General features: G+C 38.4%; 2 protein-coding genes across 4 annotated transcripts in view; one reads left to right on the plus strand and one right to left on the minus strand.

Moving 5' to 3' along the window:
- Positions 1-914: 914 nt before the first annotated feature.
- Positions 915-6,426, minus strand: LOC105059987 (uncharacterized). 2 transcript variants are annotated; one of them, XM_019855618.3, is made up of 3 exons: positions 3,317-6,426; positions 2,806-2,895; positions 915-1,387 (listed from the first exon to the last, which is right to left on the minus strand). In XM_019855618.3, exons 1-3 carry the CDS (start codon positions 6,216-6,218, stop codon positions 1,254-1,256), a joined length of 3,126 nt encoding a protein of 1,041 aa, XP_019711177.1. In that variant the 5' UTR covers positions 6,219-6,426; the 3' UTR covers positions 915-1,253. The 2 variants fall into 2 exon arrangements, with proteins under 2 accessions (XP_019711177.1, XP_019711176.1); XM_019855617.3 differs by lacking the exon at positions 915-1,387 and having other exon boundaries at positions 1,403-2,895; positions 3,317-6,423.
- Positions 6,427-11,511: 5,085 nt separating this feature from the next.
- LOC105059914 (methionine aminopeptidase 1B, chloroplastic) overlaps positions 11,512-16,000 on the plus strand; it is a 35,589-nt gene continuing 31,100 nt past the window's right edge. Inside the window, exon 1 of one of the 2 annotated variants that reach the window (XM_029260412.2) lies at positions 11,512-11,746. In XM_029260412.2, coding sequence (XP_029116245.1) covers positions 11,620-11,746 — 127 coding nt within the window. In that variant the 5' untranslated portion in view covers positions 11,512-11,619. The remainder of the gene's footprint in view (positions 11,747-16,000) is intronic. The other variant, XM_010943426.4, reaches the window with a different exon arrangement.

Below are 16,000 nucleotides of genomic sequence, written 5' to 3' on the forward strand. Positions count from 1 at the left end.
AACCCCATCTCCAACAAATAGCTTCATGATCATCAATTCTGTTGTATTTATTGGACTCATCAGCATCATCATTATCAATTGGTCTTCTAATGTTTTTGTGCTAGTTAGAGATGTAGATATAAATAGCTATAGATAATTTTAATGGAATCTGTTTTAGTTTAGGGGACCTTTGTTAATTTGAGTGACTTTGAAACACATCAATGTACAAAAATCAGATGCTTTGTTTTGATTAAAATTAGTCAAAGAACAACTATTCTGCAGAACTATATCTGCAAATACTTGTCTTAATAAAACATATTTCTGCTTATAGGATTATCTTTATGACACTTTCAAAGGTACAAAAGCAGTCATTGGATATTTCAGAACTATAGGATTCTAGGATGGTATTCGAGATGAGTATGCTTCAAATTTTGGGCAGGACATAAGTGGTATTCGTTTTGAACATCATAATTTTACTGTTAACTTTTTATAGAAATAACTAATTATGAGTTGATTGCGGTAGTATATGAAATCTATTGGAAGCATTTCCAATGTCGTGCTTTGGATAAAGGCATAAAAATACTTATTTTGTAATTCACCAAACTTGAAAAATCAAGTACCAAACTGTTTAATAATTGGCAGTTGTATCACAGTCATCCATCAAATTCTCCTACCTCTTTAATCAGTTATTTATTTTGCATATAATGGGATAGCAACAGTACTCCATCCTTTTGGTATGTGCAGTAATAAATAGATCTTGGGGAGTAAAAAAAACCGTCGATCGACCCAAAAATTTTGTTAGACATTGGTGGCACATGAATTAGTTGCATGTAGTGGGATTGCTATTGTCAAATAATCATTCCAAGTTAAATTAATTCCATGCATTGAATGAATAGGATTGTAGGCCATTCGTTGCATCATAATTAATTCATATAGAAAAATAAACTGTAACGAAGAACATTCTATACCTATACATCTCATTTTGGTGGGATCATAGCCAGTCAATTAAACATCTCTCTCCTCAAATCATTCATGTAAATGGTACACGCTGAGTAGCCTTCTGAAACCATAACAACAGGTTGGGATATCTGGTTTATGATTGCACATGATAAGAATCAACAACTTTACTAGGGAGCAATAGAGAGCTGTCATTGATCATGTAGCACAAAAGTAGGTATGATTTTTGTAGTTGTCCACACTAAATTGATATTAAGCAATCTACTAATTTGTATAATTTGATTGAATTGAAAGACTCCTGACAAAGCCAAAGAATTTCAGTTGCAAATAAATGACATGGTTGGTCTTTCTTGCAGTATAACACGTACACATGACAATCCCATTGTAGCTAGCAATAGCACTTCTTTTTCCATTTTAGCTGCAGGTAGAGAGATCCACTGATCCAGCATATCTTGAACGTTGACAATAAAGAGATGAGTTCAATAGGATGCCTTTCAAACTTTTCTCTAGTATTCGAATTTTATTCTAAAATATTGATGCCTAGGCATATGATATTTGGAAAAGTAATTTTTGCATGTTTGATTGATCATTGAAAAGTGACATATTTTAAAATGACTTATATTTGATTATTATATCTATTTACTTTGAAAATTTATATAAAATACCTATTATGTCCTTAATAGAAAAAAAGATCTTATCTCATTCTATCTAAAAGGTTAAGGGCCTACTCGGGAAAGAATGTGTCAATTTACCAACTAGTAGGATTTGGACTTGTCCATGTCCCGCATGGATTCGGGTCAGCCCATACAAACAATAGTCTTAGATGGTTGTAGATATAAGCCTAACCCAACTTCTAATTCAATATTTTTTAATGGTTGTACTGTCTTAACCCACGAATCCTCGGGATTTTGAGCCTAGCCATCCAAATAAGTTCTGAAAGATATTTTTTCTATAGGATTAGCCACTTCTCATTGGTCTTTTATTCCATAATTCAATTACCCTAATAGTAGCTAGAAAAGGAAACAAGATGTTTACCCATAGGACTCATTGATCCTATAACATTTAGGCCATTCCTATCCTCTCCAAACAGGCCCTAAGAGTTGCAGCAAATCTATCCATCAAACATTCCTTCCACTTATATCCATTTTGTACATTATATGCGATTGTATTATAGCTGTCGCTCAGACACTAGGACCCCTTAAATCAATCATTTAATCGCATATGATGGTATAGCAAGTTAGCAACCATCTAATGTTGGGGGTGAGGGGGAAGTAGGAGGGGGAGGTGAGTTAAAAAACCATTACTATCAAATACTTAATCAGCTATTGCATTCACATGAATTAGTTGCATGCATTGAATAAGATGGCACCATGGACTATCTATCAGTAGTAGATAATTCACATGAAAAAGGGAGATAAAAAACAGCATAGATTTTTTAATTTAATTGTTTTATGGCGCCATAATATCAGATTCAGATGTTTGTATCATGGTAACACACCATCATGATGGTGATATGGTTGCTCTCACGCCAAATTGTAGTACTCTAGAGTAATAAAAGAAGTATGATTTAAAATATGCACCACAAAAGAACTAGTAGTTAAATACATCGAGAATGCACTAGTTGGCTTAATCTGATTGAGTTGAAAGGAATGCAGAAGGCTGGAGAGATGCTAGCTGCAAATAAGTGGCATATTTTCTTCATGGTTGGTCGTGTTTGTGGCATATTTTGTATGCATGAAAATGCTACTATTGCTAGTAATACCACTTCGTTTGCCGTACAAGACTGAGGAGGTGAGATGCGTTTATCGAGAACATCTCTTAGCATTGTTCCTTGGCTGTCTAATGTTGATAAAGAGGAGATTAGCTCACCTGGATGCGTCCCCATCAATACTTCTAGTATTATTACACCAAAACTATACACATCACATTTCTCAGTCACCCTTGTCATGTATGAAAGTTCTGCAAAAAAGGTAAAAAAAATAATTAGTCTCATGCACTATGATAAATTAATTGAAGTTCCTACTTAGTAATAGTTTTCTTTCTTTTTTTTTTTTTTTTTAAATTGACTTGATTACTTGTTAGTTCTACTTAATAGTGATAGAAATTTGGCAATTGATTGTAACCACAAAATTTACATTTTGAAATCTAGGCTCATATGTATATAGTCTTTTAAAAGGTTAATTTGATGAAAATATGCTGCTTTTAATCTCCATAGGTTTATTGAGAAATTGTAAATTGATCGGCAGGTATTGCTTTTCTAAACGAATGATGAACTAAATCAAAAAAAAAAAAAAAAAAAATCTAATAGAAAATAATATAGAATATGCAATATATATGTTAGTGGTGAATTAAGCTGCTTCAATATGGAGAAATGACTTACCCGGCGCGACATATCCATATGTTCCTGCAACTGTGCTCCAATTTGATGAATTGGGTTTAAGAATTCTTGCGGTGCCAAAGTCTGAGAGATAGGCCTTAAAATCAGAATCTAACAATATATTGTTAGTCGAAATGTCTTGATGTACTATGGATGGATTACAATCATGGTGCATATATGATAAAGCATGGGCCACATCTTTGATGATGTCAGTTCTCTTATCCCATCCCAATTCCATAGCCGTTTCTTGATTGTGTAGGATGGTAGCTAAACTTCCTCTCGCAATATACTCACATACAAGAAAATTGCAACGAGTGCTCGAGCAGAACCCATAAAGTTTTACGATGTTACAATGTCGAATTTCCATTAATACTTGGATTTCATTCCTAAAGCTTCTCTCATTAAAAATCCCTTCTTCCACTGTGTGAAATTTTTTCACCGCCACCACCTGCTTAGTTGGAAGTTCTACTCTGTATACTTTGCCACATCCTCCTTTTCCAATGCAATATTTCTCATCAAAATTTTCAGTCGCAGAAATAATGTAATGGTAAGCAAGTCTCCCATCAAAATTCAATACCGAAAACAGATCTCCAATAATAACTCCATCATCCTCTTCTTTTGTTGGTTCTTTCTTGCGAAGCATCACAATGACAATGATGGATATAACCAAAAGAATAAAGGTGCCCAAGAGAGGAATAGTAGCGTATGGTGTCATGTGGTGTTTCCTTGAATCATGATTACTCTCCATGACCAGGCCACAAGGAGGCAGACTTGGCACATCGCCACATAAGCCTTTGTTATTGGCAAACCACTTCGCTGGAGCATTTTGAAATAAATTACTTGGAGGAAGAGGGCCATTTAGATTATTGTATGATACATCTATAGAAGTCAAACTTATCATGCTTGCCAGAGATGAAGGTATGGCACCAGATAAATTATTGTGTGACAAGTTCAAAGATACTAAATAAGTCAAACTTGCCAGTTGTGATGGTATCTCTCCTGCAAGGCAATTATGACTCAAATCAAGTAGCTCCTGCAAGCTTTCTATCTCACCAATTTGTGGTGGAATGCTCCCATTGAATCCATTTATGCTCAAATCCAGCAGACGCAACTTGGATAAATTCTCTAGTTGCTGCGGTATCGACCCGCTTAGAATGTTATCAGACAAATCAAGAACTTCCAGATTGGACAATTCTCCAATTTCTGAGGGCAACATTCCAGATAGCCAGTTACCACTCAAATTCAATTTGAATAATGAGCTCATGCCACTCAGTTCCCCTGGTATTTCTCCAACTAGCTGGTTTGAAGAAACCTCCAGGACACCCAATTGCAGCATTTTGCCAAACTCAGTGGGTATTTTTCCAGTAATCTGATTCCCGGAAACCTGCAAAAGTGTCAAATTCTGACAGTATGCCCAGTTTTGTGAAAGCTCTCCATACAGTTGATTGTAGCTCATATCCATGTAGACTAGACTTGGATATATCCCAAAATCCTGGGAGATATTACCTTGGAGTCGATTTCCTTCGAGGCGAACTCTGAACAAGGTGGTGCAATTTTTCAGAGACCTTGGAAGGGGGCCCTCAAAATGGTTGTTTGCTATAACAAGACGTTGAAGCACGCCTGCTTTGCAAACATCTGGTGGTAAGCTTCCTGAGAACTCGTTGTCACCTATATCTAAGGAAGCCAACTTTGTTTGATTTCCCAGCTCATGAGGCAAAGAGCCAGATAATTGATTGTTGAATACGCGCAGATGAGTGAGGCTTCTCAAACTGCCAAAAGGCTGAGGGATGGTGCCAGAAATCCTATTCGTATGGAGGTCTAGGATCCTCAGCTTGGTCAGGTTTCCTAAACTTGGGGGGATGGAACCTGTCAGAATATTATGATAGATCATTCCAACAAACAAGTTCACCAGATTTCCTAGTTCACATGGAATGGTGCCTGAGATCTCGTTAGTATGGAGGTGCAAGTTGGTAAGCTTGGTGAGGTTTCCAAAACTAGGAGGGATGGAACCTATCAGATAATTGTCATTAACTCTCAATTCCTCTAGTCTGGAAAGCATTCCTAGTTCACCCGGAATCTGACCGGAGAGTTTGTTCCCGTAAAGGTAAAGAGTTTTCAGATCAGTCAAGTTACCAAGGGTTGAAGGGATGGAACCAGTGAGATTGTTGTTGGCCAAGTCTAGACTAACTAGACTCCTGACACTACCGGTTTCTGAAGGTATGGAACCGGATAGCTGGTTTTGGTAGAGATGAAGGATCTTGAGATTTGCAAGGGAGAGTATCTCAGAAGGTATCCTTCCAGTGAAATGATTGAACTGGAGTCGAAGGGAGACGATTTTTGTCCAATTGGCAGAGAAGCATGCGGTTATATCACCTGTGAATTCATTGTGAGATAGATCGGCTTGGGAGATATGAGAGAGATCGGCGAGAGAAGGTGGCAGGTTGCCGGAGAGAAGATTGTGAGAGATATCGAGAGAAGTGAGAGCGGAAAGGGCGCCGATGCCGGGCGGTATGGCGCCGAAGAGGTGGTTGCGTCGGAGGTGGAGGCTGGTGAGAGATGCAAAGGAGGAGAAGTTGAGGGCGTCAAGCGTACCTGACAAGCCGGCACGGGGCAGGCTGATCTCGGTGATGGCTTGGCTTGCATTCTGACCACAGGTGATTCCGAACCAGATGCATGTGTTGTTGGAGAGAGTCCATGAACCGAGGGCTTGTGGCCTTTGAAGAGTGGATTTCCAGTGGAGGAGAGCTCTGGTTTGGGATTCAAGTGGTGTGGAGGCCCCAGCAGCAACTGGTACGGATGATGAGTGGAGGAGTGGTAGGAGAAACAAAGGTAGTAGCAGGAGCTGCCAAAGGGAGAGAAGAGCAGTGTAAGGAAGCAGGAGCTGGAAGAATGGCTTGGAATCCATATAGCTATAGGAAACTCTAGCAGTGCTCGGTGGTTTTCTGAACTCGGTGGATTTGTGCTGAGGGGAGGATTGGATGCCTATTTACAGGCAGGGGGATGTGACATCTAGCTTTGGTACGAATCTGTTGCATGCCCATGTGATACATGTTCTGTATTTTTTTTTTTAGAAAAATAATTGCTTGTTTTGCTGTCTTTCACCCTCCTCCTGTGAATTTGACCCAACATTTCATGCCAATCACGTCTAAATTATTCTGTTTTGAATGTCAAAATCAAAAATCAGATCACATTAGTTTGTCTGTTGGTCAAATTTTTATCAGAAATGATGCTTGGGTAATGCTTGATGACTTGATCACTATCCAAGAATCAATATGTTACAGAGTCTGTGCTGACACCATTGGCTGGCTGCTCCTCTGACTCTTTTAAGAGAGAGACACTAATTGGTGACAACCAAGTCTTTGCTGTCCCTTTCTGTGATTACCTATGCTTTGTTTTGGGGTATAGAGCTTTGTAGAGTCCCCCTTAAATATCTAAGGGTTGTGGAAAAGTCGAGCAGCCCATCATCTCTATTAGATTAGAAATTTAGCTCACCAACTTTTTGATTCTTATATTCAATTAAGCTTTTCTTTACTGCTAAAAAGACTCGTAGCAGCCAGCGACGTCGTGGGGTTATGGAAAGTTGGAAGGGACTTTATGGGCTTGGGAGAGCCACAAGGTTCTGCTTTCAAACGATACGATGAAAAAAGTCGAATGCTTTATTTAGGGGCTTTATAGGGTATAATACTTTGATTCTATCTTTGGTTACCGAATGATCACTCGAGAAGCTATTTGTTTACATAGCAGGACGCTTGCCTGACGACTTGGTGCAGGCCATATGAAGAAACCGGACCGCAAGAAGGTTCCTGGGCTCGGTCAGCCACCTAGTCGAATACGTGATGGGCAACAGTGAAATAGTGAAGTGAAAAATGAACTAGCAGCCGTAATGCGACGGATGGACTTGATCGTCTTAACCAACTTTGGAACCATTGACTTGAGAGACTTGCGAGCGAGCCTGTAAAACTATCATTTTATATGTGAAGCTTGAGTGAACTTTCATACTTAAATTAGGAATATTTCTAGTTGGAGTATTTATCAGAAAAATTGCATAGCTTTTATCTGAAAGACTTTGATTGCATGGGGAAATTTTAGGATTATCTATACTAGTTTCTAGGATTTTTATATGCCCGTTGACGTGTGTTCCGTGTCGTGTCCTGATGATTTTGTTATCTATTATTGAATAAGGATTGTTTTTCTTGTTTGTAGATTCCTTAAATCTCTCTTTCCTTTGTCTTTTTTATTTTCCTTTTCAATATTTATCCAACCTTTAACTAAGATTCAGATATTTATTTTTCAAAAAAAAAATTGCTTAAAATACATTAACTGCTAATTCTTCTTCTGAGTGTCATAATAGGAATTATTTATCCATGTTCAATTAGTCCCTTGGATGTGACTATATGTCCAATTATGAAGAGAAAACCCCATATTTATAATGTCATTATTGTGTTTGAATTTTCTGAGTATTGCCATGGTCGTATCATAACAATCCATCAAGGAGACCTGTGTTCCCCCCCCTCCTTTTTTTTTTTTGTAGTACTCGTGGATCCATCAAATAATAATTCTACTTGAAACTATCACATGCATCATAGCATCATAGATCCACCATTAAGTGATGATAGGAGACAGAAAAGGAAAAGTTTTTTTTTTTTTTTTTAAGATGTTTTTTTTTGGGGGGAAAGTGGACATTCCTTACAAATTTATTAAAATGAATTAGCGAATGAGCGCAAATTATAGTGGAGGTTCATATAATGGTGTTGTTGTAAGATAAAAATAGCAAGAGTTACAAGAAGGTTAATACATGACAACCGGTAGCAGAGGAGACAGAGATTTCAAAAGTGTTAAGTGGCTGTCCAATGATTTACACAAGCATGAATTTCCCTACATTGGGATTGTTGGCATAATTTTATGCAGAATAGTGTTTATGATAGCTTTTCTCCATAGAAAAGTTCCCAGAGTTCTGCTTGTGCCAAAGTAGATAACTAAGTGCAGTAAGAAGTTGGTCCAACCTTTCTTAACTAATGGCTCGATTTCTTTTGCCATCAAATTGTTCAAAGTGTTTGAAGATTAGAGGATCGACCATCAAGATTTAGATAGATGGTTCGAGAAGGCTACGTGCCTCTAGTTAATCTTTATTTTTCTCTCCTCTCTTAAAATTCTTTGAAGATCTACGAACAATCTCTAATTGTTTCTCACATAAAAAAATTTTCTCTTTTTACAAGATATCTCAAACAGATGCATTACAAACGGACTCTTTGGAAAGTCATTTGGGAGACTTCCATTAGTAAAGATGCATTCTCACAAAAAGATACATCCGGTTTGATGGTGATTCCAAGGGACATGACCCTTGATGAGAGGATGGATTATATGAAGGTATGCATCTAATAAAATGATACCTAAGCATCCAACCATACTCATCCTTTCACATCTATAGATAGAAAATAAATCATACTTCCTATCCATCAGAACAATATTCCCTTCCATTCAAAATAACACTAAATTATAGAAGAGAATTGAGAGCATTGGTTAAATAAACTCAAGTGCACACATTAAGCATTTGAGAAGAGGATTATGTTTATATGAAAGAAGATTGAGAGAGATTGTTTCAATCAAATTTGCTAATTTTCAATACATCTGGATTTGGCTAGTTTAGATTCAACTATGATTTTTTTTCATTGGAGTGTACTTCAAGAAGAATACAAAGTAGTTTGTTGTATCTTGGAATAGACCACCATCAACTGTTTGCATCTGGGTAGGGATAAAGTCTACTTTAAAGGAAGTGCTTTCTATAGCGTGCCTCGATTCGAATAATATCAAACTTAATTTATTTGTTTAGAATATGCAAAAAATCATTAATTAAACATTAAAAATAAGATTATGTCATTTTAGAAGAAAGATATCTAACATCGCAGGGAAGGACATACTTGCGAGGATGGAAGGTAGGCCCAAGAAGAGGATGTGGAGGCAGCGACCGAGAGGTTCGAGGAGGAGACATGGAGGAAAGGAAGAGATAAGATGCACGTTTAAAAATATTGCAATAAACTACTAGTCATTTCTCTAGCAAAAGAAAAAAAAAACTACTAGTCGTTTTTGCTTCTTGGTTTTAATGTTCTTTCCCCAAAAATAGGCTGGCTTATCAATATGTTTCTTTCATGTATCCAAACTACATGAGTTTCTCTTTTGTCCCGAGGGCAAGATGACATTTGGATTTTCAACTATTATTTAATGATTGGCTAAGACTTAGCAGCAAATGAACAAATATATAACGAATTGAGCCTGATCAAGCATGAGCCTCACCATCCTAAGTTGAAGTAGAGTTTGTGCATGCTGTTATGAATCAAGCTTGGAGCTGCTTAAAATTTTTTTCTCATTAACTCAGAGTTTAAGGCTGCAAATGGATCGGGTTAACTCATGATCCGATCCGATTCAATCTGAACTGTTTTAAAAGATTCATGAAGTTGGATCAGATTTTAAAATTAGATAATTCTATTTTTTAGATCGGGTCTGGATTCACTAAATTTTGATCCGACCTGATTTGACCTGTGGAGACTTTTAGGTTGATTTGGATATTGAGATAAATGATCCGACTCGACTCGACTCAATCCAAACCGAATACTAGACCCAAATACTCAGGAGTATAAGATATGCTTACATTATTGTTAGCTATAATTTGAATCGGTTGATCAACTAATATTTGTTAAGTTCAAGTGAACATATTTTAACCAAGATAAGGGGCGTTTGATGATGGTTATAGTATAAATAATCAATTTATTTGTAATAAATTTGATAACTATTTTTGTAGTTTATTTTAGTATTTAAAAGAGGGTGTGATATGAGGGGAGTGGAAGCTCCGACCACTATCCTTAAAAAGTATTTGGTACATTAGAACGGAGTTGAAGTGCGGTGTGTGGATTGGTTAAAAACTTATAAAAATTTGTATCATACAATATGATTTAACAAATATATAAATAATAATAATAATACTAATAATATCAGTCATAAGCACTAGTTTTATGGTATTTATGCCAAAATTTATGCTCCGCCTAAAGATAGACCTGGCAAAAACTCAAACTAATAAAGTTTATAGATCTAATACCTCCCAAAAACCAGGAGGACAACTCCTAGGATGTTAACCAATACTACCAGATGGAACTCATATTGCTTCAGGTTGGTTCAATTTAATTTGGATCGAGCATGAGTTAGAATACATATAACCTTTTGAAAAAAAGTTTGGAGGTAAGTGAACCCCATGCCATTACTTACACAATTTTTTTTTTTATTATTCTTTCTTATGACTCAGATCCAAACCGAATCCGTATTTCATGGATCGAGGTCGGATTATATATGGATCCGACTTGACCCGAATGATTTTTTGGGTTAAGAAATTTGATCATGGACCCAATCCGATCTTTTATTGGACTGGATTTGGGTTCAATATTCGGATCCAATCAAAGAATCAGACTGGATCGGAGTCACTCATGATCCGATCCGATCTAATTTATTTGCTTCCCTATCAGAGTTTGATTGTTCAGCCCCTGAAATCAGTTCTCATCCTCAGAATATGAGAGTATAAATGTTGGCATATTTTTCATTATGGAGGGTGAGATTGAGTGCATGTAATGTAGTGTAGATGCTAGTGCATGTTTGGATAGATGACCCCTACCATACTTGGTACAATAGTTGGCACATTAACATGATGGCAATATTCATCCATTTTCGAGAGCGATGACTTATCTTCCATCCAAACATGCATGCACCATAGGATCCTAACCTGTGGAGGGTAGGGAATTATAAATATGTGCCCATGACGTTAACCATAGTAATTATCAATTTAAAAATTAATAGATATTTAAAATTTTTTTAGTAATAATTTATTTTTTTAATAATTCAATAAATATAATCTAATTTTATTTTTGGGATCGAGTTTAAGGCAAGGACATCCATGCCCGTTATCAGGAAGAAAATATTCATTGCAATCGTGATATCACATCAAATTTATCGTGATCTAATAAAAATATTTATATTTCATCAAATATTATATATTTTATTAATTTTTATAAATAATATTTTATATTAATAATTGATTTTTAATTAATTTATAATAATTTTGACGTGATCTCACCGTTGCAACGAATATCCTCTCGATTTCAGCCCCGTGGCATTTGCGGTAGCTTTGTATTTCGCTCTCCGTAAGCACACCAAAAGTATCTTATCCTTGCCCCCGAACTCTGTCTATTCGTCCCCGAACCCAAATGAAAGGTTGGATTTTTCCATCTGTTTGCCACTGGTCCTGAGCTTGTTTTCTCCCCAAAATGCCGCTGAGGAGCCCCTTCAGCGGATCGAGACTCGCAACACCGCTGTCCTCTTCTCCGAGAGACCCTCCTGAGAGGCCCTTCCTCTTCGGTCAGCCTCTCAGAACCTCGTTTTCAAGTGGCCAGGGTATGGAGTTCGAGCAATCATCTGTTCTTTGTTGTTTTTTCGTTTCCTTTTGATTCGCAGTCGTGGCTTTCAATCTTGTTATTAGTGAGTAAGGTTATCTATAGTGTTGACGCTTTTGTGTAATCTTCAATAATAAAAAGAAGATAGTCCGTAATGCTCATACAAAACAAAGGAAGATAGAGCAACCATTAATTTAAAACTTGGCACACATTTAGGAGTGTAATGAACTCTTTTGTTTAATATATAAATTGTGCTAGTAGGCAAGTCTACTAATCTTAGTTAGAATCTCATATACGAGAAATGTTGGGAAAGATGAAAATTTGTGCTAAGGTTCCGTCAATCTTGGGTCTGATCAAGCTTTTTTTGAAATGAAGTTTGTCCTGAAATTCTAGACCAAGGTCAGCTCACTACCTTGTTGATTGATCCTGAGTGAATGTAGTTTTGAGTTGAGTCACAGACAAGCCCAGTTCAAACAGTCTGATATCTTGAATCAAGCCAGAACCAAATGAGGCTTGGAACAATATCAACTCAGTGTCTTGTTAAAATGAAAATTCATTTCAATCACATTAAGCTTACCTGCAAAAACTGATTCAGGAGATGAATTGAGGCCTTGAGCATATGCTCTATTCGAGCTTTACTAGATTGATTTTGAAGGCCAATTTAATGCACACTTAGAAGTGTGTGCATATATGCATATACATACAGACATAGACAAACAATTTCCAATAACAAGCTTTTGTAACCTTTAGATTTAGTCAAGAGCATTGTAGTACAAACTAAATGTCATTCCTTTCCCATGAAATCCCACAATCCAATCCTAAGACCCCAACTGCTCTTTGTTTCCTAATAGGAGTAGATGCATATCCTAACAACTTAATGCCACTAGGGTTTCTTAGCTGGGTAGATTTCTTTTATCCCCATCTCTTTCTCATTCCTCTCTTTGAATAATGATAATTCCATGTCAATGTATACATAAATACCAATTTATGTAGAGGTTTTGGTCCACATCTTGGAAGCCTCTTTGTTAGTCATAACAAATGTAAGGCACTGAGGCAAGTGAGGAAGGAGATTGAGGAGGCTATTTGTTTCATGGCTGATGATAGAGCTCTGGGGCTTGATGGTTTTGCCCAATGTTTTTCAAGAGGTATTGGGGCGTTATTCGGGAGGATGTGTTTGGCAGTGAGGCAGTTTGTCATCATGGGCACTATGCCATCCAGCTACAACGCCACCTTCATTACCCTGACTCCCAAGAGGCCGGATGCAAATGAGGCATCACACCTTAGTTCTATAAGTTTCTCTAGGATGCAGTCTATTCTTGGGGATTTGATTAGCCTTGAGCAAGGGGCCTTTATTAGAGGGTGGAGTATCTTTGATAATATCATGATTGTCAAGGGGATGATGCATGACTTGATGAGAGCCCCAAAACTTGGAGCCTTATGATGATTAAGATGGACATGGAGCGTGCGTACAATCGGATCAGATGGGAGTTTGTCTATTATAGCCCGATGTAGATGGGTTTTCTTAGTGACTAGATCAGATGGGTTAGATGCTGTATTGAGAGGCCCTCCTTTGCTTTGTTGATTAATGGCACCCTGACAGAGTACTTTCACTCCAACATTGGTTTGTCTCAAGGGTGTCCTCTCTTACTGTACTTGTTTATTCTGTGTGCTGATGCTCTTTACAGGATAGTGAGAGAGAAGGTATTAGTCAGATGTTGAGTGTGTACGAGCCAGTGTAGTCGGCCTAGCCTATTTCTTATTTGCTTTTCGTTGATGATTGCCTGCTTGTAGCTAGGGCGCCCTCTGGCTAATGCTGCTGTGCTTCGTCAAGTTTTGATGGACTACTACCTTATGTCTAGATAGAGGATTAATGCTTGGAAATCCACTATCATGTGCAGTCCAAGGATAGACGGTCATTTGAAGCAACAAATAAGGGGATGCTAGAAGGTGGAGCGTGGTGGTACATGGGTTTATCTAGGTGTGCCAATCATATGGAGGGGATCGAGGAGTCTCAAGTGCCGTCCCTTGGTGCCGAGGGTGCAGAAGGCTGGAGGGTTGGAAATGGAAAGCCTTATCTACGATGATGGGTAGAGTTGTTCTGGTAAAATTAGTGCTTTGCTCCTTGCCAACATACTTGATGATTAATTCAATGCTCCCTTGGGGTGTGCTGGGTGGGGTTGAGCAGCTGATTAGGAACGTCTCTAGGGGACCACTGATTTGGTGAGGAAGATTCACTTGCTGGCCTGAGGTGTTGTTTTCTAGCCGATGCAGGGGGTGGACCGGGTATACAGTCTTTGCTAGTCAGATAGGATGCATTTACTTTGAGGTTGGCTGTCAAGTTTATGACTAACTTTCAGGGCTCATTTGGTTCGTGGGAAGAAAATTTTCTCAGTGGAATGTTTTTCCTGAGAATCTGATTCCTAAGAATATGATGTTTAGGAAAGTGGTTTTGATAGGTTTGATTGACCATTGGAAAGTAGCATATTTTAGTGTTTTATGTTTAGTTTAGCATCTACTTTACTGAGAAAGTTATATGAAATACCTATTATATCCTTAATAAAGAAAAAGACCTTATCCTATTCTATTCATAGCTTTAGGGGAACTTTTGGAAAATAAAAAGTTCCAATTCCCTTCCTCTGGGAAAGCCAAAAACCCATATCCCACATGGATTTTTCTTTTTCATGAAACATAGGAAGTTTATTCCCATGGGAACACCACCTTCCAATTTTTTTCTTTGAAAACTTCAATCAAATAAGAGGGATTTTTTCATTTTTCCATTGATTACACTTCTCCCCTCTTCTTGTCAACCAAACAAGTCCTCAGAATTTGTGGGTGGACTTGATGCGGGTGAAATATGGTGTGCACAGGCTTTCCAAGCCGGCCTTGTCTAGCAAACACTCTTCCTTTATTTGGAGAGCCTTATGCTCGATTGCACCCATGCTTTCCTTTAGATTTTGGTGGTTGATTCATGATGGGAGATCTATCAGTAATGATCCCTGATTGCTGTAGCTCCGCTTGCTTTGAGACCACTCACCATTGATTAAGGCTCGATCGATTTCGAGTCGAGTTTGAAGCTCGAGTATTTTGAATCAAGTTGAGCTTGAGCCTCCAACTACTTGACTTGTGACGGGTTGTTGATGGTGAGAGGATGTGGGATGGTGCTTTTATTAAGGCATGTCTTGGAGGTGAACTCAGCTCTTGGGTCCTTTCTATGGCAGTTCCCTTGAAACCAGCACTCAGAGTGTGCAGGTTAGTGAGATGTATGTGCTGCTTTGAGGGGCACTTGTCAGACCTAAAGATTAGGTTGGGTGTGGAGATTGCAGGTGCACCCTAGAATAGCTCTCTTCATTTGGAAGGTTGCATGTGACCGATTATCTTGCAGGAGCTTATTGCACCATTGGGTTGTTTCCATCACTTCCTTCTGCAATTAGTGTAGGGAGGAGGAGATGGTTGACCATGCTATTTTTCTTGGCCAGAGAGCCCAGCTTATGTGGAGTCGGGAGTTTTGCTGGGTGGCCTTCAGGACTCAGACTAGGGATAAGGAAGCTTTCATCCACTTCACCAGCCAGGCGAGTTATGCAGGAGACATGCGTCAAGCGATGGTGATTGACTTTTGTTATATTGCCTTTCGCATTTGGATGGCCAAGAACAGTTGGATCTTCGATAATGCTCAAGATATCCCCTTGGGGATCATGATGAGAGCCATAACTGATGCCACTGACTTTGCGAGGGCCAGATGTTTGAAGGGTTGGTAGCTAAGGAAATCTGAGATCTCGCTGTTGAAGCTATAGCATCTTAGGTGTTCCACTTTTCATGGGAACCCCCATCCCTCAACTTCCTCAAGATCAACTTCGACGACAACGTGAAGGATAGAGGACGATGCGGTGGAATTGGCTTTGTCATCCATGATGCAAGGTCTTTCTTTTGTCACAGCAGGTGGCTCTTTACTGTTTAACTTGTCAGTGCCCCAAGTCGAGCTGGGAGCCACGTGGGAGGGCTTGATGTGTGCAATCACTATTTTGCAGGCACATAGACTGGTCTTGGAAGGAGATTCCAGGACCGTGATCTCGTGGTTGTCTTTAGGATCCAAGCTCCCTGACAACCTCCATCTGTTGCTAGCTGAAGCTAGGAGGCTTACTGTGAGTTGCTCTTGCTGCCTAGTAAAGCATATGTGTAGGGAGCTGAATAGTGCGGCTGACTAGATGGCCTCCTATGTAGCTAAGCACACTAGTAGTGGTACTATCATCTGGACATG

Source organism: Elaeis guineensis, chromosome 10 (genome assembly GCF_000442705.2).
Source record: "Elaeis guineensis isolate ETL-2024a chromosome 10, EG11, whole genome shotgun sequence".
Taxonomy (NCBI): Eukaryota; Viridiplantae; Streptophyta; class Magnoliopsida; order Arecales; family Arecaceae; genus Elaeis; species Elaeis guineensis.

Excerpts from the sequence above, each read along its gene's own strand:
- LOC105059987 (XM_019855617.3), bottom strand. The coding sequence starts at position 6,218 with ATGGATTCCAAGCCATTCTTCCAGCTCCTGCTTCCTTACACTGCTCTT. Across the intron at positions 2,896-3,316 it reads ATATGGATATGTCGCGCCGG|AACTTTCATACATGACAAGG; the intron begins GTAAGTCATTTC and ends CCTTTTTTGCAG.